At 36.7% G+C, this 26327-nt stretch overlaps 5 protein-coding genes across 5 annotated transcripts; 2 read left to right on the top strand and 3 right to left on the bottom strand.

The window, feature by feature from the left end:
• Nucleotides 1–146: 146 nt before the first annotated feature.
• LOC101296524 lies at nt 147–24467 on the top strand. Its single transcript, XM_004289111.1, has 5 exons — nt 147–452; nt 569–643; nt 797–1045; nt 5619–5622; nt 24455–24467. The coding sequence occupies exons 1-3, from the start codon at nt 147–149 to the stop codon at nt 935–937; spliced, it is 522 nt and encodes a 173-aa protein (XP_004289159.1). The 3' UTR covers nt 938–1045; nt 5619–5622; nt 24455–24467.
• Nucleotides 9340–9831, bottom strand: LOC101296241. The gene has a single exon (XM_004289110.1). It carries the CDS (start codon nt 9829–9831, stop codon nt 9340–9342), a length of 492 nt encoding a protein of 163 aa, XP_004289158.1.
• On the top strand, nt 11193–16393 carry LOC101311996 (putative syntaxin-131-like). The gene is made up of 13 exons (XM_004287883.1): nt 11193–11424; nt 12054–12161; nt 12443–12499; nt 12888–12936; nt 13185–13273; nt 13367–13440; nt 13544–13586; nt 13671–13731; nt 13839–13864; nt 13949–14026; nt 14127–14207; nt 14295–14360; nt 16222–16393. Exons 1-13 carry the CDS (start codon nt 11407–11409, stop codon nt 16381–16383), a joined length of 912 nt encoding a protein of 303 aa, XP_004287931.1. The 5' UTR covers nt 11193–11406; the 3' UTR covers nt 16384–16393.
• On the bottom strand, nt 16586–19344 carry LOC101311703 (isocitrate lyase-like). The gene is made up of 3 exons (XM_004287882.1): nt 19191–19344; nt 17128–18730; nt 16586–16920 (listed from the first exon to the last, which is right to left on the bottom strand). Exons 1-3 carry the CDS (start codon nt 19218–19220, stop codon nt 16826–16828), a joined length of 1728 nt encoding a protein of 575 aa, XP_004287930.1. The 5' UTR covers nt 19221–19344; the 3' UTR covers nt 16586–16825.
• Nucleotides 23546–24868, bottom strand: LOC101312283 (transcription factor CPC-like). The gene is made up of 3 exons (XM_004287884.1): nt 24736–24868; nt 24265–24349; nt 23546–24175 (listed from the first exon to the last, which is right to left on the bottom strand). Exons 1-3 carry the CDS (start codon nt 24782–24784, stop codon nt 24088–24090), a joined length of 222 nt encoding a protein of 73 aa, XP_004287932.1. The 5' UTR covers nt 24785–24868; the 3' UTR covers nt 23546–24087.
• Nucleotides 24869–26327: the final 1459 nt, after the last annotated feature.

Here is a 26327-nt window from a genome sequence, read left to right as displayed (position 1 = left end):
CCGTCCTCCTCTCTCTCTCTCTCTCTCTCTCTCTCTCTCTCTCTCTCTCTCTCTCTCTCTCGGGCAAGACCAAATCTAGCTAGCTAGAGCTTATCTCTTTTTTATTTGAGTTTCTTCTGGTTAGTTTTTTTGATAAGATTGATACGATGGATAGGTCTTTTGGTTCATCGTCTATGATCAGAGCTGTTCCTTCTAATGAAACAGCAGCGACGTTCTCCTGCAATGAGGAGGAAGAGAGTGGTTGGACTAAGTACTTCGAAGATTTCTCGAACAATAATAGACAAGAACAGGCTAGTTTCTGCTCTTCTTTGGTTTCTGATGCTTCTTCTGGTGCCGCATGGAGAGTCTCGCATAACAACAGCGTGCCGAAAAAATTGAAGAAAACAAGAACCAAGAAGATTGGGGATCATGATTTGGAGGATACTGCTAGTTCTCCTGTTAATAGTCCCAAGGTCTGATGATCGATCGATGAAGTATATATCAATTTTCTTGTGAATTCCCTTTATATATAATCTTATACATGTTTCTAGGAATTAATTGACTGTTGTTGCCGTTTATCAATATGTAGATTGGTGATTTCAGACCAGTTGATCATATGAATCCCAGAAAGATAGAAGATCATCGTATCAACATTAATTCTTTGGTATATTCTTTTCTTGTTCTTAATTCTTCAATTATTAATTGTTCTTTTTAGCTTGTAAAATAAATTATTCCCTCTTTTAATTTATCATTTATATTGGTAATTGGTTAGCAGATTAATTCCCTTTGTTTGGTATTATTCCTGTTGATTTTGTAGGGTAAAGAGCATTTTGCAGAAATGAAGCAGGCAGATGAAAACAGTAGTGATTGTTCAGGGAAAAATGGTCAAAATACAGACTTAAAGAAAAAAGGGTTGTGTTTGGTTCCTTTAAATCTGTTAGTGAATTATCTTGTTTAATTTTCAATGAACTCCATTGTATCCAAACTCTTATGAGTTACTTTGTAACAATACTAAAGGAAAATTCTGTGGATATATAAATGTTGTATATTTCTTCACATAAAATGAGCTATATGTAAATAGTTATCTTTGGTTATTGGTTCTGATTTCTGCATATTTATATATATTTTCTTTGTAACCGGTCATAAGAATTAGGGCTGTATTGTTTTCATTGGCAGTAGGAGCCTATTGAACTTGTAGGGCTGTATTATATTCCTCAACTACAATAGAACATAATCTAAGACTAATTGAACTTGTATGAGCCTATGAGGTACAAGACTATCTAGTAAAAGTTCTATGATGCCACTACGTGTCTTATTAATTAAGACGTTAATGTAAGTACGTGGCGTAATAAGCAGAGTGATGGCTAATAAGAGATAAATTACAGTATTGTTCTTTGAAGCTGCCCTCTAAGTTGATAAATTAGCTAATCAACCCTAGAATCAAGCAGGAATTGCTTAAAGTAATCAAAGTCGCAAATGAAAGCGATTGTCGTGGTAAACTGGTAATACAGTCACCAAACAAGGCTGCCCTTTTGCGTATAGTTATATTTAGCGATTGTCGTGCTTAAATGAACCTGACTGATGAGCAAATATCCTACACACCAGTGACAGTGTATCTGTTTAAGTTTAGACTGAAGTATAACTCCGAGCGAAGGCGATATTAGAATCCGGGTATGCAGGTTTGTATCTTAGTTGATAATTTGTATCTTAGTTGGTAGTTAAGCACCTGAAGGCTTCAAATTATCAACTCGACCACCTGTACTGATATGTATATGTATTTTTAGGTTTACATAATGTAAAACTCAAGCCAAACAAAGTATATGTTCTTATATAATTGCTCTTGATTGAGTTAAAAAAGAACTGATTCTTTTCGAGATAGAAGTTGTTCGAATTTTATCATTGTCCACATGTCAAACAACATTTTACTGAATATGTTATCAAAGTTTTCTTATAAATTAATGAATTTATCAAAATAATTACAATACAAAATACTTTTTTGCAGATCGATAAGATATTGATATAGTTTCTTAATAGTTATGCAAACATTGGGCACGTTTACTAACTTGAAATGAAAATTATCATGAATCGGTATAAAAAACAATCGGTATCAATAAGAATCGGTATGAGAATATTTCATATCATTTTAATGTTTACTTATCATAAGGAATCAAAACAGGAATGAAACTAATTACGATTGGTGTTGTTTACTTATCATATGAAATCGGAATTAAAACTAGTTTGATTACTAAAATACCCCTACACAAAATGAATTTAAAATACCCTTAAAATACAATATATATTTTTAGGGTTGAGTAATTTAGAAATATTATAATTATGTGAGGATATTTTGGGAAGAAAAAATTGATTCCATTACCTTGATTCTGATACCCATCTCCTCCCTTGGGTATCGAATAAGGGGTTTTATCAGGAATTGATTCCTGATAAGCAAGTGTGACCCACATCTATTCTAATACCTTGACATGTTAGTGAACGCCGAAATTCACCCATTCCGGAATCAATTACACCACTCTCAATTCCATTCCAGGTTAATAAACATGCCATTTATATATGGAAGGGGGCACAAGAATCCCAGCATAATCCTAGCAAAAGGATGTAATTAAGTTCCTTCACTTCCTTGTACGCTCAAAGCAAACAGTATATATATAGCTAGGAATTAGCTAAGCAAGAAAGACAGCCAGTCGTAACAATATCTAAATTAATAGGAAAAAGTAGATTGATAGGTTTAAATATTGATTCATCTTCAACCTCTTGCAGGCCATATTCATATAAAGAAATACCCAGAAACGGCTGCAATGGAAGACCCCTCCATGTGCACGAGGATTATAAAGGCAGGTGATCATCGAGCAGTTTTAGCTCAGCTATATTCCCAAGTCCCAACCATTTTATTCTTATGCTGATTGACTCTTTAATTTCTTTCTTTCCCCTCAACATTCCTCTACACCTTTCTTCTTGCGTCTCCGATTCAGATTGTTCTAACCATTATTAAAGGTTAAGATGCTGTACCTAGCTACAGTATGTGCTTAATTGTTTGGTATTATAGACTTATAGCGAAGAGGGTGAAAGGAATTAAGCAAATACATATATGCCTTGATGTTAATCGTACAACAACCACCATTTCAACGACTATATAATATAACTCATATATATTCCTCTCTTAATCGCTTGTGATGGATGAAAGATAAGGCTCTTTTTTTTTTTTTTTTCTATGCAAACCAAACATGTCATTATTGATGTATAGTTTTCTTGTCCACCAAAGTGCCGAAGTTGGTGCATGCTAATTGACAATATTAGCTAAAGCTCTATAGGGATGCTTGTAGCTATGGTCTACAAAAAGTTCTTAATGATGCGTGAATATCTGTACATCAACTTGCTAATTAATCCGAATTACATTCATCATAGGATAATGAGGTGATCATGATGAATTATTCATCTTAATATAAACTTCTTAACATTAGGTATATATATACCCATGAATTAGACCAATAACTAAGTTTAATGTACTCAGTGAGTCAGTGACCTCTACAAATGTGAGCAACATCGTCAGTAAAAATATGATTTATGATTCATATAGAGTAGAGATTTTAGGAGAGAATATAAGCGAGTTCAACAAAAATTCAACTAAAATCATAAACTTCATATATTTTCCAATCTCCATTAATAATTTTTCAATCGAGCCCATGGTGCAAATTGATATATTCATTACGTATGATAGACCGTTATATACCATGTTGTTCATGCCTCGTAATGGACAGACCTACCATTAAATGTGTTACTCACTGTGGCACATAATACACTAGACATATCGTTATGAATTGAAATTTATTTAGTCTTTGTGGTTTGAAGTCGATATCTGTTCAGTCCTTATAGTTTTATTTTAATCTGAATGGTCCTTAAAGTCACGATTTTTTATCCAAATGGTTCTTCTGTCTATTTTTTTTGTTACAATACTTATGTGGCCGTTAAAAAGACATTGTAATTTTTAACAGCCATATCAGCCATTTAACTGAGAAAATTGATGGAATAATCATTTATATGAAAAATCGTGATTTTAAGGACCATTCAAATTAAAATAAAACCACAAAGATTGAACAAATGTTAACTTCAAACCACAAGGACTATACAGTATTTTACCCTATCGTTATACATTTCATATTGTAGAGGTAACTAGCGGACACTTTGTGCTAGAGACACATTTGTTGCACACCGGTGCATATATGTCTCTTCTTGAAAAGTTAGGAAATTATTAGAAAATAAACTAGCAAAATTAAGAAAAAAAAAATTTATTTACAACTTAAAGGCCCAAAAAATGGCTCAGAGAAAATGAAAAAGAAAAAAAAATTGTTTTCCAACAGTAGTACAAGAGACCAGTTCTATAGGTTTTCAAGGTCCGTCCGGCAGCAGCCCAGCTCGGCATGGCGGCCAACGCCAGCGAGCACCGCCAGATAGACGAAGTCTGATAAGCCCTAGACGCAAAAGCAGTCTGAGATTTTTGAAGCGGTTTCGAATTCTAATATCCATTATTGAATCACAGAGTGGATGTACAAACTAATGCCGATATTTTTCCGGAATATGCAGCTATGTTTTCAAAAGTACAGTAGAATTCATCCGTAAATAGTATTAACCGGAAAAAGAAACGTAGACTCAATTTTCAGTTGCAAGAGTACATGAACTTCAATCTTAATTAGGATCATCCAATCTAATAATTACACCATACATAACAAAGAATATGAAAATTTTGATTGCAAGTCGTAGTTGAATAATAGCAGTCAAATAATCAAGAATGTTGCTATCTTAGTATTTGGTCTTGACCAAGTAAATATTCTTCGGTTGGTCATCAATAGTTCTCTGGTTCGTCATCATCATTAGTTAAAGAATTTGATGAAGAGCATATATAACGGATAATGTGCAGTGCTCCTTCCTTGCTTAGGGTAATCGTCCACTCCTCAATAGTATATATTAATCAATTACATACAATATAATTTGAAGTGTGGACTTGGTAGCGATTAGTTTTTCATATGTGCTCTGCATGAACCAAATATTTCAAGTGTGATCGATCAGACTTGTGGAATATATATGCAGACTCGGTTGGATATGTCAGTGAGAAACTGAGAATGGGATACCCGTCAGCATCCAAACTAAATTTGAATCGATTTCTTTGGTGATATCTAGTTATCAGAAATCTTAATCGGCCAATCCTTTTGGCTTGGGATATATTTTGATTAGTAGCATGCAAATCCAAGTTAGGTGGTCAATCACATAGTTAACGACCACTAATAATGTGATTTTAGCCTGTGGAGGAGGACCGGTACCGGTAGATCGAGAGTCCATCTCAGTGCTCAATCAATTTGCAATAGTAACATCGATCAGGTCCAACAAGCAACTGAAGCAATAGACAAGTCCGTGTTCCAGAAGCTTTGATTAGACCTTCTTCTCAACTCGGATTGAAAATTTATATTTCAGATGATTCCTACAAGTAGAGATGGTAATAGTGTAATATCAATCACACACAAAAAAAGAATAAAAAAAAAGATGTTAATAGTGTAACATCGTGAGGGGTGTTCGGAGAGGTTTTGTGTTTTAATTTGTGTGAGTGTTTTGTTTTTTTCAAGTGTCTAAAGAAAAGTAGAGATGATAACAACACTTACGGAAGTGCTCGTTTCTTTGGTAATTTTTGCCGTGTTAATTCTAAATTGCATCTGTTTGCTCAAAAATCGTTTCGGCCGAATTGAGGCCGAGATCCTTGGCTACAAACGTCCTTCTGTTGCGCGGGCGTGCCAACTCGCGGCCGAGACGGCCAAGCAAGGTTTTGATTGATGTAGTATGCCTGATCTGACTTCTTCAAATGATTGTCGGCCGAGGAAGGAACCCTCTCGGCCGTTAGGTTCTAGTGCCTGTGTTACCAGGACTTTCGGCTAAGCGTCGCCGGGATCTTCAAATACGTTTACTTCTTGGGTGAACTCGAATGTTCAGGCGACTGACGAGAGATCTATCGGGTGGAGATACTCGCAAATCACCGTGAACACGAAGATGAAACGGATTCGGTTGTTGTAGCGTTGTGATGTGATGTGTGTGTGAACAGCGAATCGCATTGACCCAATCCGGACTGGCCGAAAGAGATCAATGGACGAAACTTCTATGTTACAACTACTCCTATGTGCGATAAATAAAGTGCATGAATATAAAGAACAAGAAGATTAAAGTGCGAGAATGTAAAGAACTGAATTAAAAATAAAACAAAGAAATAAAATTAGGTTTGAAGTTGATAGGGAAAGTAAAGTACCTAAGCAATAGAAAGATAAGTTGTGTGTAAAGTTTGTGTATTGATTTGTTTGAGTGGTGCAGGACCCTTTACAAATGAGTTACAAGGTTCTATATATACAAGTCAAAAAACCTAGCTAGTACGTTCCTCTACGTCATGAAATCTTTTGGACATCCTATTTCCTTTCTTGGCTGAATCACACATGAATGTTCTGATTTGACTGATGTTTGTGATGCGTATTTGCTTGAAAACCTCGATCTGATTGAAGTCCTTCCTTGTTGAGACTCTCTTTCCTTAACAATTCATGGCCGAGATCGTTGCATGGGCTCGGCCGACTCGTATAGCTATTGGATTTGGCCCGTTGTATACATTAGTCCGACCAAACTTTCTCTTGACGCTAAGAGACCCTCCTTTCGGCCAAATGACCGAAATACATCTTAGTAATATTTGAATATTGGCGCCTTACTCTGGTCTTTGGCCCAACGTGGAACAACGGCTCAACTCTTGTAGTTCGAATGCAAACTTCATCCTCGGCCGAATTATCATTCTTGGCCGAACGTCAACATTCTCGACCAAACTGCTGAACTCACTTCTTTTGACAATCTTTATGGACTACTAAAAGTAGGTGCAAACAGCATCTAGTACGTTTCCCTATTCCACGTACTCGGGCAAATCGCTTATGGGATCATGTCACCCACAAAGTTTTTCATTTCAATGTTTAAATATTGGCTCTTTTGTTTTGTGGTTTGGTTCTGTCTTTTAGGATTTCAGGTTTTTAGTTCATGTGGGAATGCAAAATTTTCTTTTACACTTTAGTCGTTAGTGAAACTTGCTAGTGAGTATAAGGTGGAGACGTTGAGTCTGAACTTCTAAATTACAATAAGCTAGAATCACATTCCCGCAGCACCAAGGATAAGTGTAGTTGTTTCCAATCACATCTTTCCCCCATATCGGATCCATGAAGCGCATCCCATGTCAAACCATTTTCATATGATCTAACATAGACTCTTGAGTCATATGACAGCCGCGCCAGACTGCCTTCCATCTCCCAACATCGATCCAATCCGTCGACTAGTATCGATCGAGGCCACAAGTAATGCTCGATCCTCTCTTTCAGACATCCACCGCGATCACATCAGACTTACACCGACTCGACGACGCCTGCTTGACGAAGATGAAATGGCTCGCAGCTGGACAAAGAGGAGAGAACGTACTCTCACTTTCAGTTTTCATTATTTAACATGCTTCTCGTAACATGTAATTTGTCATATAAGTATCTATGGAGTATACAATCCATCAGATCAGATACAAAACTAGACATGCATATCGGCACATAATTAACTTAAACAGTTGTCTTAACTTAATAGACCATTATAATCCATCCCATAACAATGTATGTATACAGGGAATCAAAGATCAAGATTTTGCCAAATTCCGACATTTATACATCACCTTATTCCTAAATTGCATGCGTTGCTTGATTAATTAGGACCATTTGGTCTTTGATTGAGAGGCCATGCCGGCACCTAGATACCATTGTACATAGAATACAAGAAACTGGTCTCAGAAAATTCTATACTACTATACTTGTGTATTCTATTCGGCGATGGAGTAAATGATAATTGATTTGAATTAGAGGGCGATTAGAACTAGAGCCATGTGCCACGAATCGATGCATAATATGCCTCCTCAGAATTAGTCGATGAATTCATTCAATCTTCCACCAAATTAAATGGTGACTTGTATTTTGGTTTAGCATTGACTTTAGAAAATACACGATATCTTCCAAATTCTAATCTAATACGGCAGGCAATACTAGTACTAGTACTCCCCGTGATGATGATGAGAAAATAGTAGTGAAATTAGGGCCCCGTGAGTCGAATCGATCACTAATTATTCCCCAAAAAACAATCAAATCCGAATAATATACTACTGATGATTCAGACTTTGATGAACACTTCGTTGCTCAAACATGATCGAGAGCATGAATATACTTTTCTTAGCTCGCAAATATTAGCTTATTATTTGCCGGCCCTAAACTACTCTAATCTATTAATAAACAAAAGAATTTAGATTGAGCATATAATCTGGTTACCTAATTTCATATCTTTGCAACCATATAAACAATGCACAAATTTGTGTTTGTCTGTGTTTATGTGAGAAAGAAGAAGCTTGTGACGGCTGCAAGGAAGTGTAAAACTTGGTCTACATTCATTCATGATTCATCTTCTTTACTAATTTGAGGTCTTGAAAGGACAATTAAGTTTATGACGTGAATGAGGAGCAATGTAGTCACAGGTCTGATTCTTCCACCTCAGACAATAAATCAGAACTTAATTTAAATACTTTGATAATCTATCGTTGTCTTGTTAGTTACAAGTTATGCATCATATATTTCTCGTTATTTTGATATATTAAGAAACTACGTACATTGCTTGTTTTTCATACATAGGTTTTGTTTTGTTGTAGTGCACTAGTTCGATAAAATTATATCATGTGTCTGTTAGTGTGTTATTCTGAATTTAGTGTTTGATTCATTGTATCTGTTATTACATTTGCAAACGCGTAACATATAAATCTCTGAATCATTTAAGATAAGACGGAAATAAGTGTGTGTTCCTGTTGGAAAGGCTCCATGCTTTTTGTCTTTCACTATCGACATCCAACCACAATCTTTACAAGTCTCTTTCTTTAGCCGTTACATGAAGGATCGTTTTGGTTGTTTTGCTAGAAAATGTTGCAATCCTAAATCTGTGATTGAAAGCTACACTTTTGAATAGCATGCACATGGAATTCCAACTAATTTCTCAAAACTATTAGGCTAGGTGTTTTTTTGGGTCATCAGAATAATGAATGAGAAGTTGAAAAAGGCAGCTAGCTAGTGTGAAGAGAATGAGTTTGTTAGATAGATTGTTGACTGAAGAAGGTGAAATTCATCCATTTATATATACAGAAGAAAAAGCTCTCGAGGTTTTGACACTAGTGTTAACTTACATAAACGGCAACTTTCCAAAATATACAAAAAGCAGTACAAGATGAGCAGGTACGTCATGCAGCATACCAAGTTTTCCAGATATGAATTACATCTTCAGTTTGGATTTGCATTTAGAATCGATTTGCTGGGTTTTTATGGAAAATGAGATGTCACAGGTGCTAAAAGCCGTAGCGCCAAACTTCACGAACTTGAGCACAGTCACTTTTCCATGTAAATCAGCAGTAGAGATCAAATTGAAAATCCCACTAGTGACATCTTCCATGAAATGAGGGTTTGAGATCAGCTTGTCGCCCATAAGATCTACAGAGGTGGTAATGTTTATTTTCCCTCGTGCAGGGACAAAAGCATGCTCCATTGGAACCAAGGCTACAACTGTGTCGTGGTAAGTAACATATGCCGTCGCATTCTTGAAACTAAAGCTTCCATAGTTCTTATTATTTATCGTGACGAGCATGCTTAGTGTCACATTTAGCGTCACATTTGGAAAGAGTGTGTACTGAATGTTTTCGACTCCGACGGGTCGGGCACTGATCTCGGGTTGTTTAGGCTTGAAAACGGTGAGCGCCAATATCGTCATGACAATCAGGGAGACTACTAAGAAAAGAGTAGTGACAAGGCAACAGATTTTGAGACCTCTGCTCGGACTTCTGGCACTAATCATATCTCTGGGTTCTTGAGAAAGTTGAGACCTGCTAACCTTGAGATAAGATGGCTAATGAAGAAGCAGTGGTGATCATGTAAGATACTCATTTATAGGAGGTAGGATATGTTTCCTTGTGGCTAAGATAGAAACGTTTGAATGCTAAATATGGTTTTTATGTGATTAACACTTGCTTTGTTTTGCTTGAGATGCCGGAAGAGAAACGTTCACCAAGGCAGTGACAATATGGGGCATATGAACTAAACTATTCGTTCAGGACACTGCAGAGTTCCATCTTTGACATCCATTTTGATGAGTCAAGTATCTTATAAAGCCCAAATGGAACTCAGTACCAGGAAAATGAAAGGAAATTGGTCCGGATTTATATCTTTTAGGCCTTCGAATTATATTTGAGCTCATTAGTCCAGTTGTTTTTATTTTTGGCCCAGTCCTGATTAGAGGTTTCTTGTAACCAATTACTCTCAACTATGAAAGTTAATTTCAAATTTCTTTTGATCAATTAGTTAAAGTCAAAGTTTGAATGTCATGGTTTCATTGAAATATCACAAAATCTTAAGTTCTTCAGTCCTTTTATCTTTTTATGCAACTAAATAATACTCTAACTAGCTCTAATTTTGGAGATCGTCAAATACAGCCACACAAATTTCGATTTAATATAACTACTGTTTTACTCAAACAAACTATTTACTATAGGCCTCTTGGTTTGAATTTGAGTACTTAGATGACATGGACTACATGGACTATGAATGAGAACTAAAAAAAATGATTTTTGATATTGATTTCTTTGTCCTTTTGTTTTTATTGTCCTCGATTCATGACATTTTTCCTACCAAATAAACAAATATGCCATGAATCTACCAATACTAGTCTAGTCGTTGATTCTACACATACACAAAACCTCTAAGAAAACCCTTAAAGAATACATTTCAAACCCCCAAGGTCCCAAGCTATTTCAAAGGGTTCCTTCCTATATATCACATTCATGAGTCATCCATGTCATAACCAATTCTCCAATCAATTTGTTTTTCTCAACTAATAGTTCCATATGGAACCATTACATTTGCACCAGGTAACCTAATTTGAAGTACTATATATTTTCTTATCAATCCAATTGAATACTATCATGGACTCAAAAAGAACAATTTTTTTTTTCTTCATAAAATAAAAAATAAAATCTCACAGCTCAGTAGACATTGGGTAAGTTAGGCTGTCAGACAGAACATAAACCTTGTGGCATAAACTCTCACTCCATTATCAACGTAAAATATAATTAATTGCAAAATTCGTACGTAACGCCTTTCGTTTTGAGCGCGTGGCCTCATTCCGTTTGCCTCTCTGTCCTTTTTGGTTCTTCCTCTTCCGTTTTTCCAATTTACCATCGCCGGACAACGACCCAAAAAGATTTCGACACCTTCATCACTCTTACAGCTCTTCCATCTTCTTCAGAGTTCACTCTTTCTCTCTGTTTCTGGGTTTTGAGTCTTGTTCAAGATGAACGACCTGCTTACGGTAATTGGGTTTTCATTCAATTCCTTAAAGTTTCTACCTTTTTGACTGTGATAGTTGATTGAATTCGGTTTCATAACTGAAGATGTTCTGATCTGGGTTTGTTTGCTTTTCTTGAGAAAAAGGGTTTATGCTGTTGGTTTTGAATTGGTGCTCTTTTAGTGGTGGTGACTTTTGTATGGTTCTTTTCTTGCTGATGTTTATGTGAAGTTCGTGTTTTTAGTGAGTATCAGATGTAATTTAAGACAAATTTTGTATAGGATGCTATAAAGATCGCAATCAATTGAGTTTCAGTGACACTTTACCCTCCAGTTGATGAGGTGACTGTTTGAAAGGGAAAGTGTAGAAAGACAGAAACAGAGTTCTGAGTTTTCAAACTTTGAATCTAAGGGTGCCTTTGTTATAATTTGCTTCTGTTATAATTTTTATTTTATTTTTTATGCAGGAGTATGTTTTTGAATCAAATATTATTGACATCAAAGCCTTGTTCATGTAAAAATTTGAATAAGAAGGCATCAATTTGAGTTCAACAGATCGCTAAATTTGTAACTGTTTTGCATCTCCCTTTGCCAGATTGGTTATCAATGTTCTGTAGTCAGTGGCTAAATTGTGTGATTTTTCTCTGGCTTTAGGATTCGTTTGTCAGTGAGGCAAGAGCTCAGCCTTCTGGAACAAATGATATTGAAATGGGAATTCCTCGTAGCATGTCTGATGCCGGAATGGATAGTTTCAATAAGCAGGTTTTTCCTCAACACAAAATTATCATTCTTTGGGTTGCAGACTACATAAATAGTGAATCATTTGGGATTTTTGCATTCTATCATTATTTTTTATCAAGAGAATACATGAAAGAAGAAATCCCTAATCAAATGCATACATTGATTATTCCTCTTGCATTATGGGCTTTATGTGGTGAAGAGTTTGCTTTTTTCTTTTTTGTTGACTATTTTTTTTTTTCATTTAAGTTCATATCTTCTCAAGTCAGGCCTTCCTGCTCTTCAATGTTTTTATTTTGGTGTAGATCCAAGAGGTTGAGAAACAGGTGGAGAAACTATCCGGGCTTCTTAAAAAACTTAAGGTACATGTCTATTTTACGATACCTATGTTTTAGTTTGTATTAATATAGATATGTGTTTTTCATATCTAAAATTGGGGTCTGAAGATCTACGTTTCACCGGCTTTTGGTTCTGTATTGACTATTCTCATGGCTATGTTATATCTGCATTTTCATCTTTATGTTAGAACCTATGATCTCTTGTAGACTTGTGGCGTTCTCATCTCTGCCACACATTTTGACAGAAAGTGTTTATGGGTTACTACGTTTCGTCCTACGAAATAGTCCACCTTACGCTAAGACTAATTGAACATTGCTGGTCTTGGATTTTATTTGACGGTTGAAAATGTTTGTATGCATAAGAATAGTAAGTAGAAATTAACCGTGAATTAACCGTGAACTTTTCTTGTAGGATGCAAATGAGGAGTCAAAATCTGTTACAAAAGCATCTGCCATGAAAGGTATAAACTATTCTCCAACGGCCATATTTTGAAAAGCTTTAACCTAAATATAGAATTTTCAGCAAACATATCCTACTACTCAGAACTTGGAATACTGTCAGTAACTGTTTCCTGAGCATTGTGTATTCTGATGTTTTACTTGTTGTTCCAGGTCTCTTTTATTTTTTCATTTACTTATTTTATTTACTCTTGTCATAGTTTTACATGCTCAGTACTCTGAGAGACTGAGACAATTACCCTTGTTTCAGCAATCAAAAAGCGGATGGAAAAAGATATTGATGAAGTGGGAAAGATTGCCCGTGGTGTCAAAGGAAAACTAGAAGGAATAAGCAAAGATGTAATACTCTAATAACTCTTCCTTGATATATCAGCTTTGTGATATTCTTGTTATTTTCTCTGTTATTTACTGATTCCCATTATCCTCCCCCAGAACTTAGCCAACCGACAGAAGCCTGGATGTGAGAAGGGAACGGGTGTTGACAGATCAAGGATGAACATGACAAAGTTTGTATATAGTACTTATGTTTTAAATTATAGAGCACTTTACTCCTTATATTAGATTTAATAATCTATTAAGCTGATGTAAAGTAATTTTATTTCATGGCAGTTCCTTGACGAAAAAGTTTAGGGAGATAATGATCGAGTTTCAGGTAAATGTACTCTGCACATTCAGTTTGTTACCTCTGATTCAGTTAACTCCACTCTTTTCTTATCAATGCATTATATATGTTTAGACTCTTAGACAAAGAATCCAAGATGAATATCGTGAGGTTGTGGAGAGAAGAGTCATTACAGGTTTGAATGCCTTTTAAATACATTTCATGTTAAGATACTTGTGTTATAGTTCTATTGTCACAGTTATTAATGGTTGGTCTTATGTTTTCTCATTGATGGTCAAACAGTTACGGGAACTAGACCAGATGAAGAGGTGAGCCAGATTCCTAATTGTAGAGTTCAGCCCTTTCATGTATTGAGTGTGTTTCTAACCTGTCAATTCATTTCATCTTTATAGACAATTGACAATTTAATAGAAACTGGAAATAGTGAGCAAATATTCCAGAAGGCAGTCCAAGAACAAGGACGGGGACAGGTATATTCTATTAATGTAGAATTTTTATAATCTTCCTCTTGTCTTCCACCTTGGGAACTTTTGCCTAAAATGAGAAGTAAACCACGTACTCTGATTCCAGGTACTAAATACTTTGGAAGAAATTCAAGAGAGGCATGACACTGTAAAAGAAATTGAGAAAAAGCTTCTCGACTTGCATCAGGTTTGTACTGTGCAACAAGGCATAAGGTCTTGTGTACCTGTAGGCTGTAGCTAACATGTCTGATATGGTTTAGTGTTAACTTTTCAGATCTACCTCGATATGGCAGTCTTGGTTGATGCTCAAGGAGAGGTTTTAGATAACATTGAAACTCAGGTTTGATTCTAATTTTGCATGTGTTGATATCTGTGTACTGCATGTGTGATTGTGTATCACTTTGCGTCTGTGTTAATGGGGATCGTGTTCAGGTTTCGAATACAGTTGATTATATGCAATCTGGGACAACTCAACTGCAAAATGCAAAGAAACTCCAGAAGAACTCCAGAAAATGGACGTGCATTGCCATCATGATTCTTTTAATTATAGTAGCTGTTGTAGTTGTTGGTGTCCTCAAACCATGGAAAAGCAGCTAGGGTGCTCGAGTCTACCCTAGTCTTTTCGCCATGTAATATAGGACCGTAAATGAGTTGGTTGGGGATTATTTTATAATTCAGATCTGTGAGGATCGAAGAGTGTGTCTTGGTAATTGGTTTTGATTCTTTATGGTGTTTCCTTTTTCCTTTCTGGTTTTTGAGTGATTCATTTTGTCTGTGTATTCTTGTGAGGTTTGGTTTATTGATGGTGCTGCACATTTCAGAGTACGGAATTATATTATGTGTATAGTTGTCCTAAGACTTATAGAGGGATGATTTTGGTTCGAAGTTAACAATTTCAGTTTCCTTGCAGAAATTAACAAAATTTGAATCTTCAGTTTGATTGTTTTTTATTTTTTTGAGTAATATTGTCACACTTAGAAAAACACGTCTCACCTGGTGAAAATATTGACTTTTTCATGCTCTTTATTTTTTTAAGAAATATCAAAATGGAATTGAACTATAAATCTTTTTTATTATTTATTATTTATTATTTTTTTATTTTTTTATCAAGAGCAAAGATAGAACATCATTAGGTTTACCAGCAAGCCATAACTTTCCATATGGGGTTGTTTTCTTTTGGTATGCTAAATGAGAAATGTTCTACAGGATGGTCCTTCACCAAGCCCAAGCCTTGTGGAGGTTTTTATTTCAGACTACGCTTGTTTATGACCAAAAATGGCTCAACTTTGCTTTGGTGGAAAATGATACAAAAACGTTAGCCGAAAAATTTTGAGGTCATATCTTCTTCCAGATTGATGTTTTACATGCAGCGGTTATCTATAACCTTCTCACGTGTATGCAAAATACTGTCACAAAGTATATGTTGCATGTATCGTAACGAGATTATAGGTAACCGGTGCATGTAATGAGACTATATGGTGCATCAGACATGTAATGAAATTGGGGATATAATTTTGCAACTGGTAGTTGTTTTCTGTTTTTCTTTTCTTTTATGTGGAAAAATATATAGACATGTAGATTAACAGTCACATGCATATCTAGTATTAAAGTCACAGTAACGCGCTATGGCATCAATCTATTGCTTTCATGTACCAGAATTTTACTCTTTAACTTGAAAAATGTTACATAATCATATTTTTCTTCCTAATGCGTGGTCTGTGTCAATCTGGTAGATTTGTTGTCGACTTAAAATTTACAGCATTTACAGAGATAATAACAAGAAGATTCGTATTCACCTTAATCATCATCATAAACTTTTTTGAAAGTTTACAACATGGATCGATTTGGAGGAACAAACTTTGAGGGTCTATAATTAAGATCTTTTTCCTCACATAGTTAGGAAAACTATTTTATGGGATTTTATTTTTGTGTGTGATAGTGTCGATCAGGTGGAGTGGAATGTGGAAGTTGGTTATGAATATCTTTGGGTTAGTTTGGATTTTAGATTTTCTTCCATCTTGATGTTTTGCCTGCTTGGATTTTAGATTTTCTTCCATCTTTCTTGCATCAACAAGCCCAATGCATTTTTCATTTACACTTGCTTTGCACGCACAGTAGTAAGAAACCTAAGCACAGAGCTAGCTACAATTAAGAAAATTAAAATCAAACTGAGTTGATACAAGTTTCTTAATCTGGTGCAGGTGACAAATGCAGTGGACCATGTACAATCAGGGACAGATGCTCTAACAACTGCAAAGAGCTTGCAAAAGAAATCGAGAAAATGCATGATCATTTCCATAATCTTGCTCTTGATCATTGCACTCATTATTGTCCTCTCTATTCTCAAGCCATGGAAGAAGTAACAACTCTCCAAGCCAGCTTAACAATCATCCACACAGATACTCGGCCTAATACTTGTACAACTTTACCCATAATAATAAGGTACTGTCCCTTTGCTCTTCATTTTTTGATTCTTCCTTGAGGGATGAACTTTTTTGTATTCTATTTCTAATACCCAATATCCAGAAACATTGCAGGATAGTATCTTGTTTGTACTCATGTTATACTATTGATAATGTAGGAAAGCAATTAATAGAAATGAAATGATACAAATTCATACTTAGGGAATTATCCCATTACAGTACACACAAACAAGGGCACGGCAAATACAAAAAAGATATACCCCCAGGATGTTCCAATTTTCACCTATTATATGATTGCAAATTGCAACACATTATTCTAACCCCAGATCCCACAATATATGAGCTGGGTTTAATGTCCATAGTACTCCTGAGGACCATAACCTTACATTCTAGCCTTTGCCATCACAACATTGCCTTCACTCAGATCAGTAGCTCCTGGCCTAGTCCATGATTCCTTAAATTGCTCTTCAGTCACTCCTGTAAAACAAATGGTAACAGACAACTGTAGTAAGAGGGATGTTTTGGGATGAAGTATGAAGTGAAAAACTCCAGTGTATGATTGTATGTTGAACACAGAAACTGAAATAAGAGCCAAAAGGTTGTGATTGTATGTTGAACACAGAAACTGAAATAAGAGCCAAAAGGTTGTAATAGAGAGCAAGATATTAGAGTAAGATGACTTGCCTTTTCCCATAGCAGCAGTTGAAGAAATGCCTCCCTGGACAGTCTTGAGGTACCTATCATAGAAATTAGCACCAGACCATTTCTGATGCGCAAGCGTGTCGACTCCATTGTTCCTCTCCTCCCTCTGAATCCTCTCCACATAAGCCAGCATTCCCCTCTTCGCGTAGTCCCTTGCAAAAGTATCTATCACTAGTGCATCAGCATGGAAACCAGCCAGTGTTATGAACTGCCAGCAGTACCCCAACTTGGCTATCCTCGGAATGAAGTCCCTCATCTGTTCATCAGTCATTCCAGAAGCATCCCAATTGAAAGAGGGCGAGAGGTTATAGGCCAGCATTATCTCTGGTTTCATGGTCTTTACTCCTTGTGCGAATTTCGTGCACTCAACCATGTCGGGGCTGGCCGTCTCCATCCAGATAATATCAGCATGGTTGGCAAAAGCCCATCCTCGGACAACTGCAGCCTCCACGGACCCTTGGAACCTGTAAAACCCTTCTCTGGTTCTAGGCAAGTCCCAGTCCCAGAACAAGTTATTAAGCCCCAACCTCTCAGCAATCTGGCGGCCTTGCTCGTTGGACAAACACTTCTCATGACTAGCATCGTTCGCCCATTCGCTTAATCTCCTTCTCTTCTCATGTTCACCAATGTTCGTTGCATTGATCGCATCCGTCACACATTGATTAAATGTCTTCAGCTGTGCCATTGAGATCCAGCCATCCTCAAGTGCTTGAAGCTCAGCTCCTGTTTTCCCAGCAGCCATTGCTTCAGCCAAAAGAGTAGCCAAACTTCTCCCCTTGACACTAGGATTCGTTGCCCCCAAAATGAACTGATGATCCCTAGTGTCCACATTGGTCTGGATCAAGGTAGCTCCCACGGCGTCAGTTCTGGCCACCAAAACCGTCTCGGTTCCCATCACATCAAACTGCAGCCTCGCCGAGACGAGCCTGTTGATGTGCTCACTCACAGCAACAAGCACTTTGCCAGCCATGTGACCACATTTTTTGGTCACGGAGGACTGGTCCTCAATGTGAACACCAGCAGCGCCACGCTCCACAAAGAGCTTGCAGAGCTTCACCGTGGCGGTGGTGCCACCAAAGCCGGTGTCCCCGTCAGCAATGATGGGCTTCAAGTAATCAACATAAGGAGTTCTAGCCCTCTCTTCCCTGCTCATGCTCATCCTCGCCTCCTTTTGCTTACGGTCATGGTATTGTTGAGCAAAGAACAAGTGCTCCACCTTGTTTGGGACAGTGTCGTAGGGGTAGTCAGCTAGGTCAGGACCCGGCTCGTTGGTGCTGGTGTGTGTCGACGAGCACTGCCAACCGGAGACATAGATTGTGTCCAAGTGCTTGGCCATCATGGTGACTTGGACAGGGTCCAAAGCACCGAAGGTTCTTGAGGATGTGCCGTTGGCTTGGTGAGTCTTGAGAGTTCTCCAGAGCTTTTTCGCCATTTCGTTAGAGCCATAGCTCTGCCTGAGGCTGCCTCGGAGTGCCACAACGTCTTTGGCTGAGTAGGGTCGTTTTGTTAGCCTGAACCTCTCGGATCCCCACCATGCCTGCACCTCCGCAACCTCCGCTTCGAACCTTCCTTCTTCCTCCATTATCTGTGTTAATTGGACAATTCATATAAGGGTGCTTCTTCAAAACAACATCAAGATCATTATAATCGTATATATTAAGACATGCATGCAGATTCATCAGATTTTCAGAGGCTTTGCAACTGACCGAAGAATCCAAATACATTAAGCAGTACTAATTCTGAAATACACCAATATTTTTCCCACTAGATACGCATGCGGTGGTCTTTCATCTACTAAACACGAGTGCACTTAGAACCGATGTATCATATGTGTTGAACCCACCGACAGTAATAAAACTACATTAACCCTCAATAGCAAAATGAAACTGAACCCTTAATTAAGAAAACTTTAAATGAACTGGAAACCAGACAAAAACCAAATTGCTTGAGATTAGAAGCAAAGAACAGAAAAGGAAACTGAAGTGAAGTAAGAACTAGCTAGCTTGAAAGGGAGATGAAATTGTTGAAGTAAAGGGTTTAATTACCATCGAAGGCACTGAGTAAGATGCAGCCATGGCAAGAACTTGGGTGTTGTATAATAGGCTTTTGCTAAAGGACTAGTGAGAAGTTCATGGTGAGAAAACCTCCTAGAAGTGCCTGTATTTATAACACCACGGTCACCACTGAGCAGGATAACAATTCTTGTGACAATTGCAAAAACCGGTGGCGTTGTGGATAAGAAAGAAACAAAACCCAAGAAAATTTCCAACTATGCTAGCTTTTTGAATATTATTATTTACTTCTAGCTAGTAAATATGGTTCTTTGTTGCAACTTATCTATTGCAGAAAAAGAGCGGAACTTGTCCACTGGGAGCTGCATTTGCAGGCACGTAGGGTGATGCCATGCACTTAGAGTCACCATGCTTAATTGTCTTCTTCTTTTCCACTTTCAAATGATGTCACCAAGCTATTTTTGCATATAACTGATTCTGTTTCCCAGTTTCATTATTATTATTTTAATTACTTAACTGCCTCAGTTGTGCCAAGGTAAGCTAGTCGGTTGGCCTCTTCATCTTTCAATACGCTTTCTGGGTTTGCAGTGCTGATGAATCATGAGTTCATGGCCAATAAAAAAGAAACCGGTGAGTGAATCCAGGAAATAGATATACACGGTTCAGTTTACTTGAAACTGAAAAATTTTGCTAGCTGGAGTTAATTACAAAGATGAATTAAACCAGGTTAGGGTTGTCTGTTTTCTTCTTCGATCTGGGAAATGAGTCTTAATTTCTTCCCAAGTGGCAACAAATTTAGGTGACACGGCTGTGACATTTGTAGCTAAATGGAATTGATATGATACTACATGTCAGTGCCATTTTTAGGCAAATGGATTGCAATGGAAGTTTTTTGGTTTTGTCTTCTGTATTGATGTAGTTTTTCTACACAACTCTACGTATAGTTATAAATAATCTGCAGGGGTGATACTTGTTAGACTAGTTAGTAGTAAAACTGGGCATCGATATGTATAAATGGGCAGCGAGGGTTTGGGAATTCGGACTCCCAAGGAGGTGAGGTGAAGGAAGATAAGCCTATCTTCTATCTAAAGTTCTAAACTAGTTGAACAGTCTTATCCTCTCATAGTCTCATTTATGTAACTTTCTCTTGGTACACACTTTTGCCTTGTTCAATCTCTACCTTCAAGCATATGCCTCCATGGATCGCTTGACTATTGACCATTATTTTACAAAGTTCCTTGTGGAACTAGTAGCACACACGTAGATATGGAATATAATAGCTGAGAATTATAGCATTTGCAGTAGCTAGGAGACGAGATTATTGGTTTGGTGATCGATATGTATAGAAAATAAGAGATTGGTATTAGAACTTAACGGACGTCATGAACATGGAGTGATACATTTGCACCGTCCCAAATTGATATCCAGATAAACTTAATAATCCCAGGCCATCAGGGATTGGTGACAAACAGTGATGAATAATTTTCTCGCAGCGATTGGTGACAAACAGTGATGAATAATTTTCTCGCAGCTTGTTCTAGTTTAGACTCAACTTGGGGTGGTGGTCCTCAATTGCTGCTGCTGCTGCTACGGCTAATCTTAGCAGGCAGCTAGGGTTGGGTTTTGAGCATTTCGAGGCAGAAAAAAGAACCTTCTTATCCGCACATATCTTTGAGGACCTCATCATCGATTTCCTCTTCTTTCCCCGATTGCTGTATCACTTGTACTCGACAGTAATCAAATCTGCTAAATTACAAAAAACTGGGTGACGATGGACTAGCTAGTTTTGTCAAATTAAGCAATATTAATTCCTTTACTGATGTCTCATATCTCATAACATGTTCACCAGATATATGTAGGTGTAAATCAATGAAATCCAGGCCATGATCTATATCGTGGAATGACATGATCAAACAGTGAGCTAGATATATTGTTTGAACAGATTGAGGGTCTAACTGAATATAGGGTTTCACATCTCGAAAAAGTTATGTCTGGTACCCCGTTACTCTTTCTTTCATATCTAGGTTAGGGTTTCACATCGGGATTGGATGCATGAAAACTTTAATTCAACAATGTTCAAATAAGTATGCGTTGGCTGTACGTAACCAAGTTAGTCGACCTTAATGAAGTTCTGCAATCCTATTGTGAGTTCAGTATCTCATCGAGTGTACGTTGTCGTTGTACTAACAATATCTCAGAATTATTCTACAATTTAGTCAATTTTAATTACTAGGAAGATCTTTCTTTCTAAACAAAATTTTGGTTAGGTTTCTCAAATCTCAATGGTTTCAACCGCGCGAGCGATTCATGGTTTCATCACAGTTGGATGGATAGGTGAGGTAGCAACAGAGACATAAGCCATTGGGATCTTTCCTGCTTGATTGGTTGTTCTTTGGCTATATGTACTCGATCAACATGTTTATGATCCGGGGCCAGTGGAGGCTCTAGCAGGGAAGGTGGCTAGTCAATTTTCTAACGAGTATGGCTTGAGACTAGCTTGTCAGATTTAGGCCATATTGCCTCAGCTATTGGTTCAGGTCTCTTATCTTCTACAGACTCTTTCAGTGCTATTTTTCAAGCTAGATATTGGCTGACAACTTCATCAGCTTCCAGATTCTTTCTGTGAGATGGTGTTTGTTCAAAACCAAATGTATACTTGGACAAACCTAAGCTCAAGAATAGGCCTACGAGCCCATTGTTGTGGCCCGGTTAGCCCATATGCGCTCTCATCGATCAGACCTTGATCTTAAATTGGATCAGTTCAAATTTTGTAACAAAGATCTAGAATTTCTAGAACAGGAGATTCCAATACAGTGAATGTATAGATCATCTAATTAAGTGTTCCGCAATGTACAAATTTCACTAGAGAAACTTCGTTCTGTTATTCCTAGTTAACAATAATGTTGTTTGTTAGCATTAACAATAACGGTAATCATATTCATCAAAAGTAGAAGGAGATTTATTTATCCAGAGCGCGACACCGTTTTGAAATTAAAATATGAGATTCCTTATTTGGCTCACTTTTATGTCATATTTTCACATCTTCACAATTCAGTGTCTAGAATAAAGTTTGTAGGTCATTTCTGCAAAGTTTCACCCAATTTGGATATCATTTAAGCTTCTGTAATCGCGATTTACACGAACGGTTCATTTTTGACAGATTTTGTTATGTTAATTCACTTAGTCTAATTCAGTACTCAAATTTTATCCAACTTAAATGAAACTTTTCATGAATGATCTACACACTAAGTTCTAGACACTGAACGGTGGAGATATGAAAATGTGACCTAAAAGTGAGCCAAATAAGGAGTCCCACATTTTAATTTTAAAAAAGCGGTGTCCCGCTCTGGATAATAAAGACCTCTTTACCTTAGCTAAGATACGGATTTCCTTAACCCACTTTCCGATCATATTTTCACATCCGATTGCGAGTAGGGTAAGCATCGACAAAATGCATCATCACATTGTGTATATCAACACCGGTATGTTTGTCTTATCCTCTCCGAGTTGTCCTCTTTTTATGAGTTCTTGATCTTTTTGCATGCGGATCCTTGTAATGATGATGCAAAGGAACTGAACTAACGGTCTTTACATATGAACAAACGGTCTTATTCATTATAAATCATTGACATTCTATAGTATGATATGATCACGAATGGTACAACTAGTATATGTAGTGCTGTTTACTTTACGCCTCTTTCTAAATGGTGCCTTTTGACCTTAGATCATGTTTAAATCATTATGTTCGATGTTCTTAGCTTTCAATTCGTCTATAAATATTTGAACACATGAGTGGAAATAGATCTCTTCACTTTATATGTCAAAATTCCTTCGCTTTCTGCCAAAAATGAGTTGGCAACTCTATCTTTTCTGACAGTGCTATAGAAAAGTAAGGAAGAGTTTCCGGTTAAGTCTTCTCTAACTTTATATTGAACAATGAACATAGGTTGTGAAGAACTGGGAAGCTTACAGCAGTTTTGATTGCCATCTTCTAATGAAAATTACCAGACTTTCCGATTACAAATGACCAACTCCAGTAAAATTCATCGATTTCTAGATACTCCTTGACGAGCAAATTAACTTTAACCATTGCATGCATTCATATTCAAAGAAAGGAATGAGGAAAAAGCTTATATGTGATATGGTGTTCTTGGTGTGTGTGATACTCATACTGTTGAAACTATTCTTTATCTTGCTTCCGGGATTAGGAGGCTTGGAAGATAGCTTTACATTCAAACAATAAGGACACAGCTGAAAAGGCTCAGATTCTTCAGAATGGCCTTTGAAACATGTACGTCTGTCCAACTGTCCAAGATTGTCACTTATTAGTGACTTACTGGCCTTTAAGTGCATTATTATTTTACATACATTTCCCATCTCATAATATTGTAATAACTGCGAATCACTCATTCGGAAATAATATTGTAATAGGGTTTGTAAAACATAGGGTGAACATAGGGTGTGCACAAGACACCATCGGTTTCCAACTTTCCATTCACAGAAGAAAATTAAATTCTGTTCAAGAAAATGAAGCATAGGGTGTTCAAGATTGGGTTCTGAAAAGCGAATACACCTGAATGGCACTTTGACATGAAGCAGCTAATTAACCAACCAAATTTACTTCCACTAGAGTTCGTTTAATGTTCAGAAAACAGAAGTAAAAGGAAAAAATGGAAAGCTTCAACCCAACAACATCATACCAATTACTAATTTACATAGATGGGCATCACTTGCAGAATGCCCCCATTTGATTGCAAGCAAAACCCTGAAACAAAACAGTAACCCTTCTCCTTAATTTTAAGCAAAGGAAACTGGCAAAACTAATTCCATGCATATAACTACAACCACACATTGTTACATTAACATTAACACCCCCAAAATTTCTTGCTCTGATTGAGACCGAGTACTCCAATTTCATGGTTTTGGTTCTTCATTCACTTGTTGAGTATCTTGAATTCCAGTACTTCTCAATCTCCTCTGCTGATCTTCCAGGAATTCTTCCAGCAATCAAAGACCATCTGTATAAGGAATAAACACAAAATCTTTCAGCCAAAGTGGGAAAAATTTTAGACCAGAAAAGAAGAAAGAAACTGAAAACTATAGCTACCTCTCCCCAACCAGGTTGAACATCCTAGTGATAAGAAATTCCTCATCTTCTGAAAAGTCAAGCTTAGAGTCTTGACTAGTATCCTCTGCTGCAAATAGAGAAAAAAGCATGCATGACTTGTGAGTAGAACTAAAACAGAAATCCCCAAAGCAATCATTAAAGAGAGATTACATCATGTATAATCACCCAGAAAACAAAACATGCTATAAATATAAAATTTGAGAACTTTTTCGTGAAGTGAAACCAAGAAACACAGATTTTCAAAGGTTTACCTATCAAAGTATCATAAGAGTGGAAATAATTGAACAACTAGTTGAAATCATTTGGAAAGATTAATACTTTCAAAGGTTACCTCCAGAATTCAGAGACAAGTAATCAATGATTTGATCAAAGTCAGCCAATAGATAATCAAAAATGGCAGAAACCAAGAATTAGAATGATTAGGAAAAACTTCTAAGTTGAAATGGGTACCTCTGGAATCCACAGAACTTTCTTCAGAAGAGTGATCCAAGTCAGCCATTGGTGTTGAAATATGAGACAAACAGAAGCCGCAAATTTCAATTGGTTGTTGTTAAGTATAATAGTAAAGCAGAGCAGGAACTGTGTTTTTGAAACTGAAGGCAGTTGGTAAGTGGTATAAATAGGAAGAAGATTGTCAATAAGATAATGTTCTCCATTGACAGGGAAGAACGGGCGCTGGAGAGAGTGAGGAAGAGAAAGAGCAGGAGAAGACTGGTAGTTGAAGAGGGTTGTTTTTCTTGGTCCACCTTTGATAGGTAGTTGAATACTTAACTGTTGGTTGGCATAGAGTTTTCAAGATAAGAAAGATCTCGAGTATTTGTGCTCATACCTCTTTATATTTGTATAGAAAAGCATAAGGCCTCCAACTCCTCCAAAGTTCTATTCTTTCTATGGTCAAATTTTCGGTCTATTTTGTGTGTGTGTGTTTTTTTTTGTTTTTTTTAATGTATTTAATAATTAAAATAATCACACGTTTAAGTTATGTTTCAAAATTATAGTTTTGAAAATCAATAACTCAAAGTCATTTTGACTACTTCATCGATACATTCGACTGAATATAAATATATCGGTAATCGATCAGATAATATCACAACGAAAACAACAAGACTTGTGTAACTAAACGATTTCCAATTGAGCTGACCTTTGTGATGTTATCCCTCTTGTTCCGATCATAGAATAGATGAACTAAATCACAAAATGAATTTTTGTTTTATGTAGCCAAAAATGCAGGTTAGTTTCAGAATGAGGCAGATACACTAAAGTGGCTCCCTAGAGGAATTGAGTTTGGTGGGGATGAATTATCAAATGGATTAGATTGGGTATGCTTTAGCAGTAATTAAGAAAGTGCCAAATGAAGAAACAAAAACAACGGGATATGAATTGACAGCATGTTTGTTGTGGACATTAAAGAACCGCAAATTCCCTCCTCCATCCATTTCTTTCTCTATCAGATTCTTATCTAACTTTGTCGCCGACCTGAAATATACACCTTTTTTTTTATGCATTAGAAAAAAGAAAAAAGAAAAATGACACATTGATGAAAGAAATTCTCACTCCCCCACTTGGGGGAATGTGACACATTTTTCCATGGTTAGGAATAATAATAGAATTCCTACCAATCTTGAACTGGTTACTTGCTGTGTACTCGTTGTTTAATATGGATTTTTAAGCTACCTATTGTTCTGAACTTGGACATCTGAGGAAGATTTGCAGAAAGTTGGAAAAAAAGAGGATCTGTATACTGAAGGACTTGAAGTCATCCCACAAGTCATATTAAAGCAAATTGGTATAAAACACAAATTAAAACACAAATTTTAAACAAGGAGTACATTTTTTGGTGAATAAACTTTACAAAACCGTTAGAATAATTCATCAAATAAAGGGTACTCTAGTTAATTTATTATAGTATTAGACAGCTACGAGAGTAAGAGAGACTGACTATATTAGGCTTAAACTTGAAGACTAAATAAGGCGATTATTCTTCAATGGACCTGTACAACAAGTACTTTGTATTTTTGTAACATTCTCAACTAAGAGTCCAA

Source organism: Fragaria vesca, linkage group LG1 (assembly GCF_000184155.1).
Source record: "Fragaria vesca subsp. vesca linkage group LG1, FraVesHawaii_1.0, whole genome shotgun sequence".
In the NCBI taxonomy this organism is placed as follows: domain Eukaryota; kingdom Viridiplantae; phylum Streptophyta; class Magnoliopsida; order Rosales; family Rosaceae; genus Fragaria; species Fragaria vesca.
This window is presented reverse-complemented; position numbering and strand designations above follow the sequence as displayed.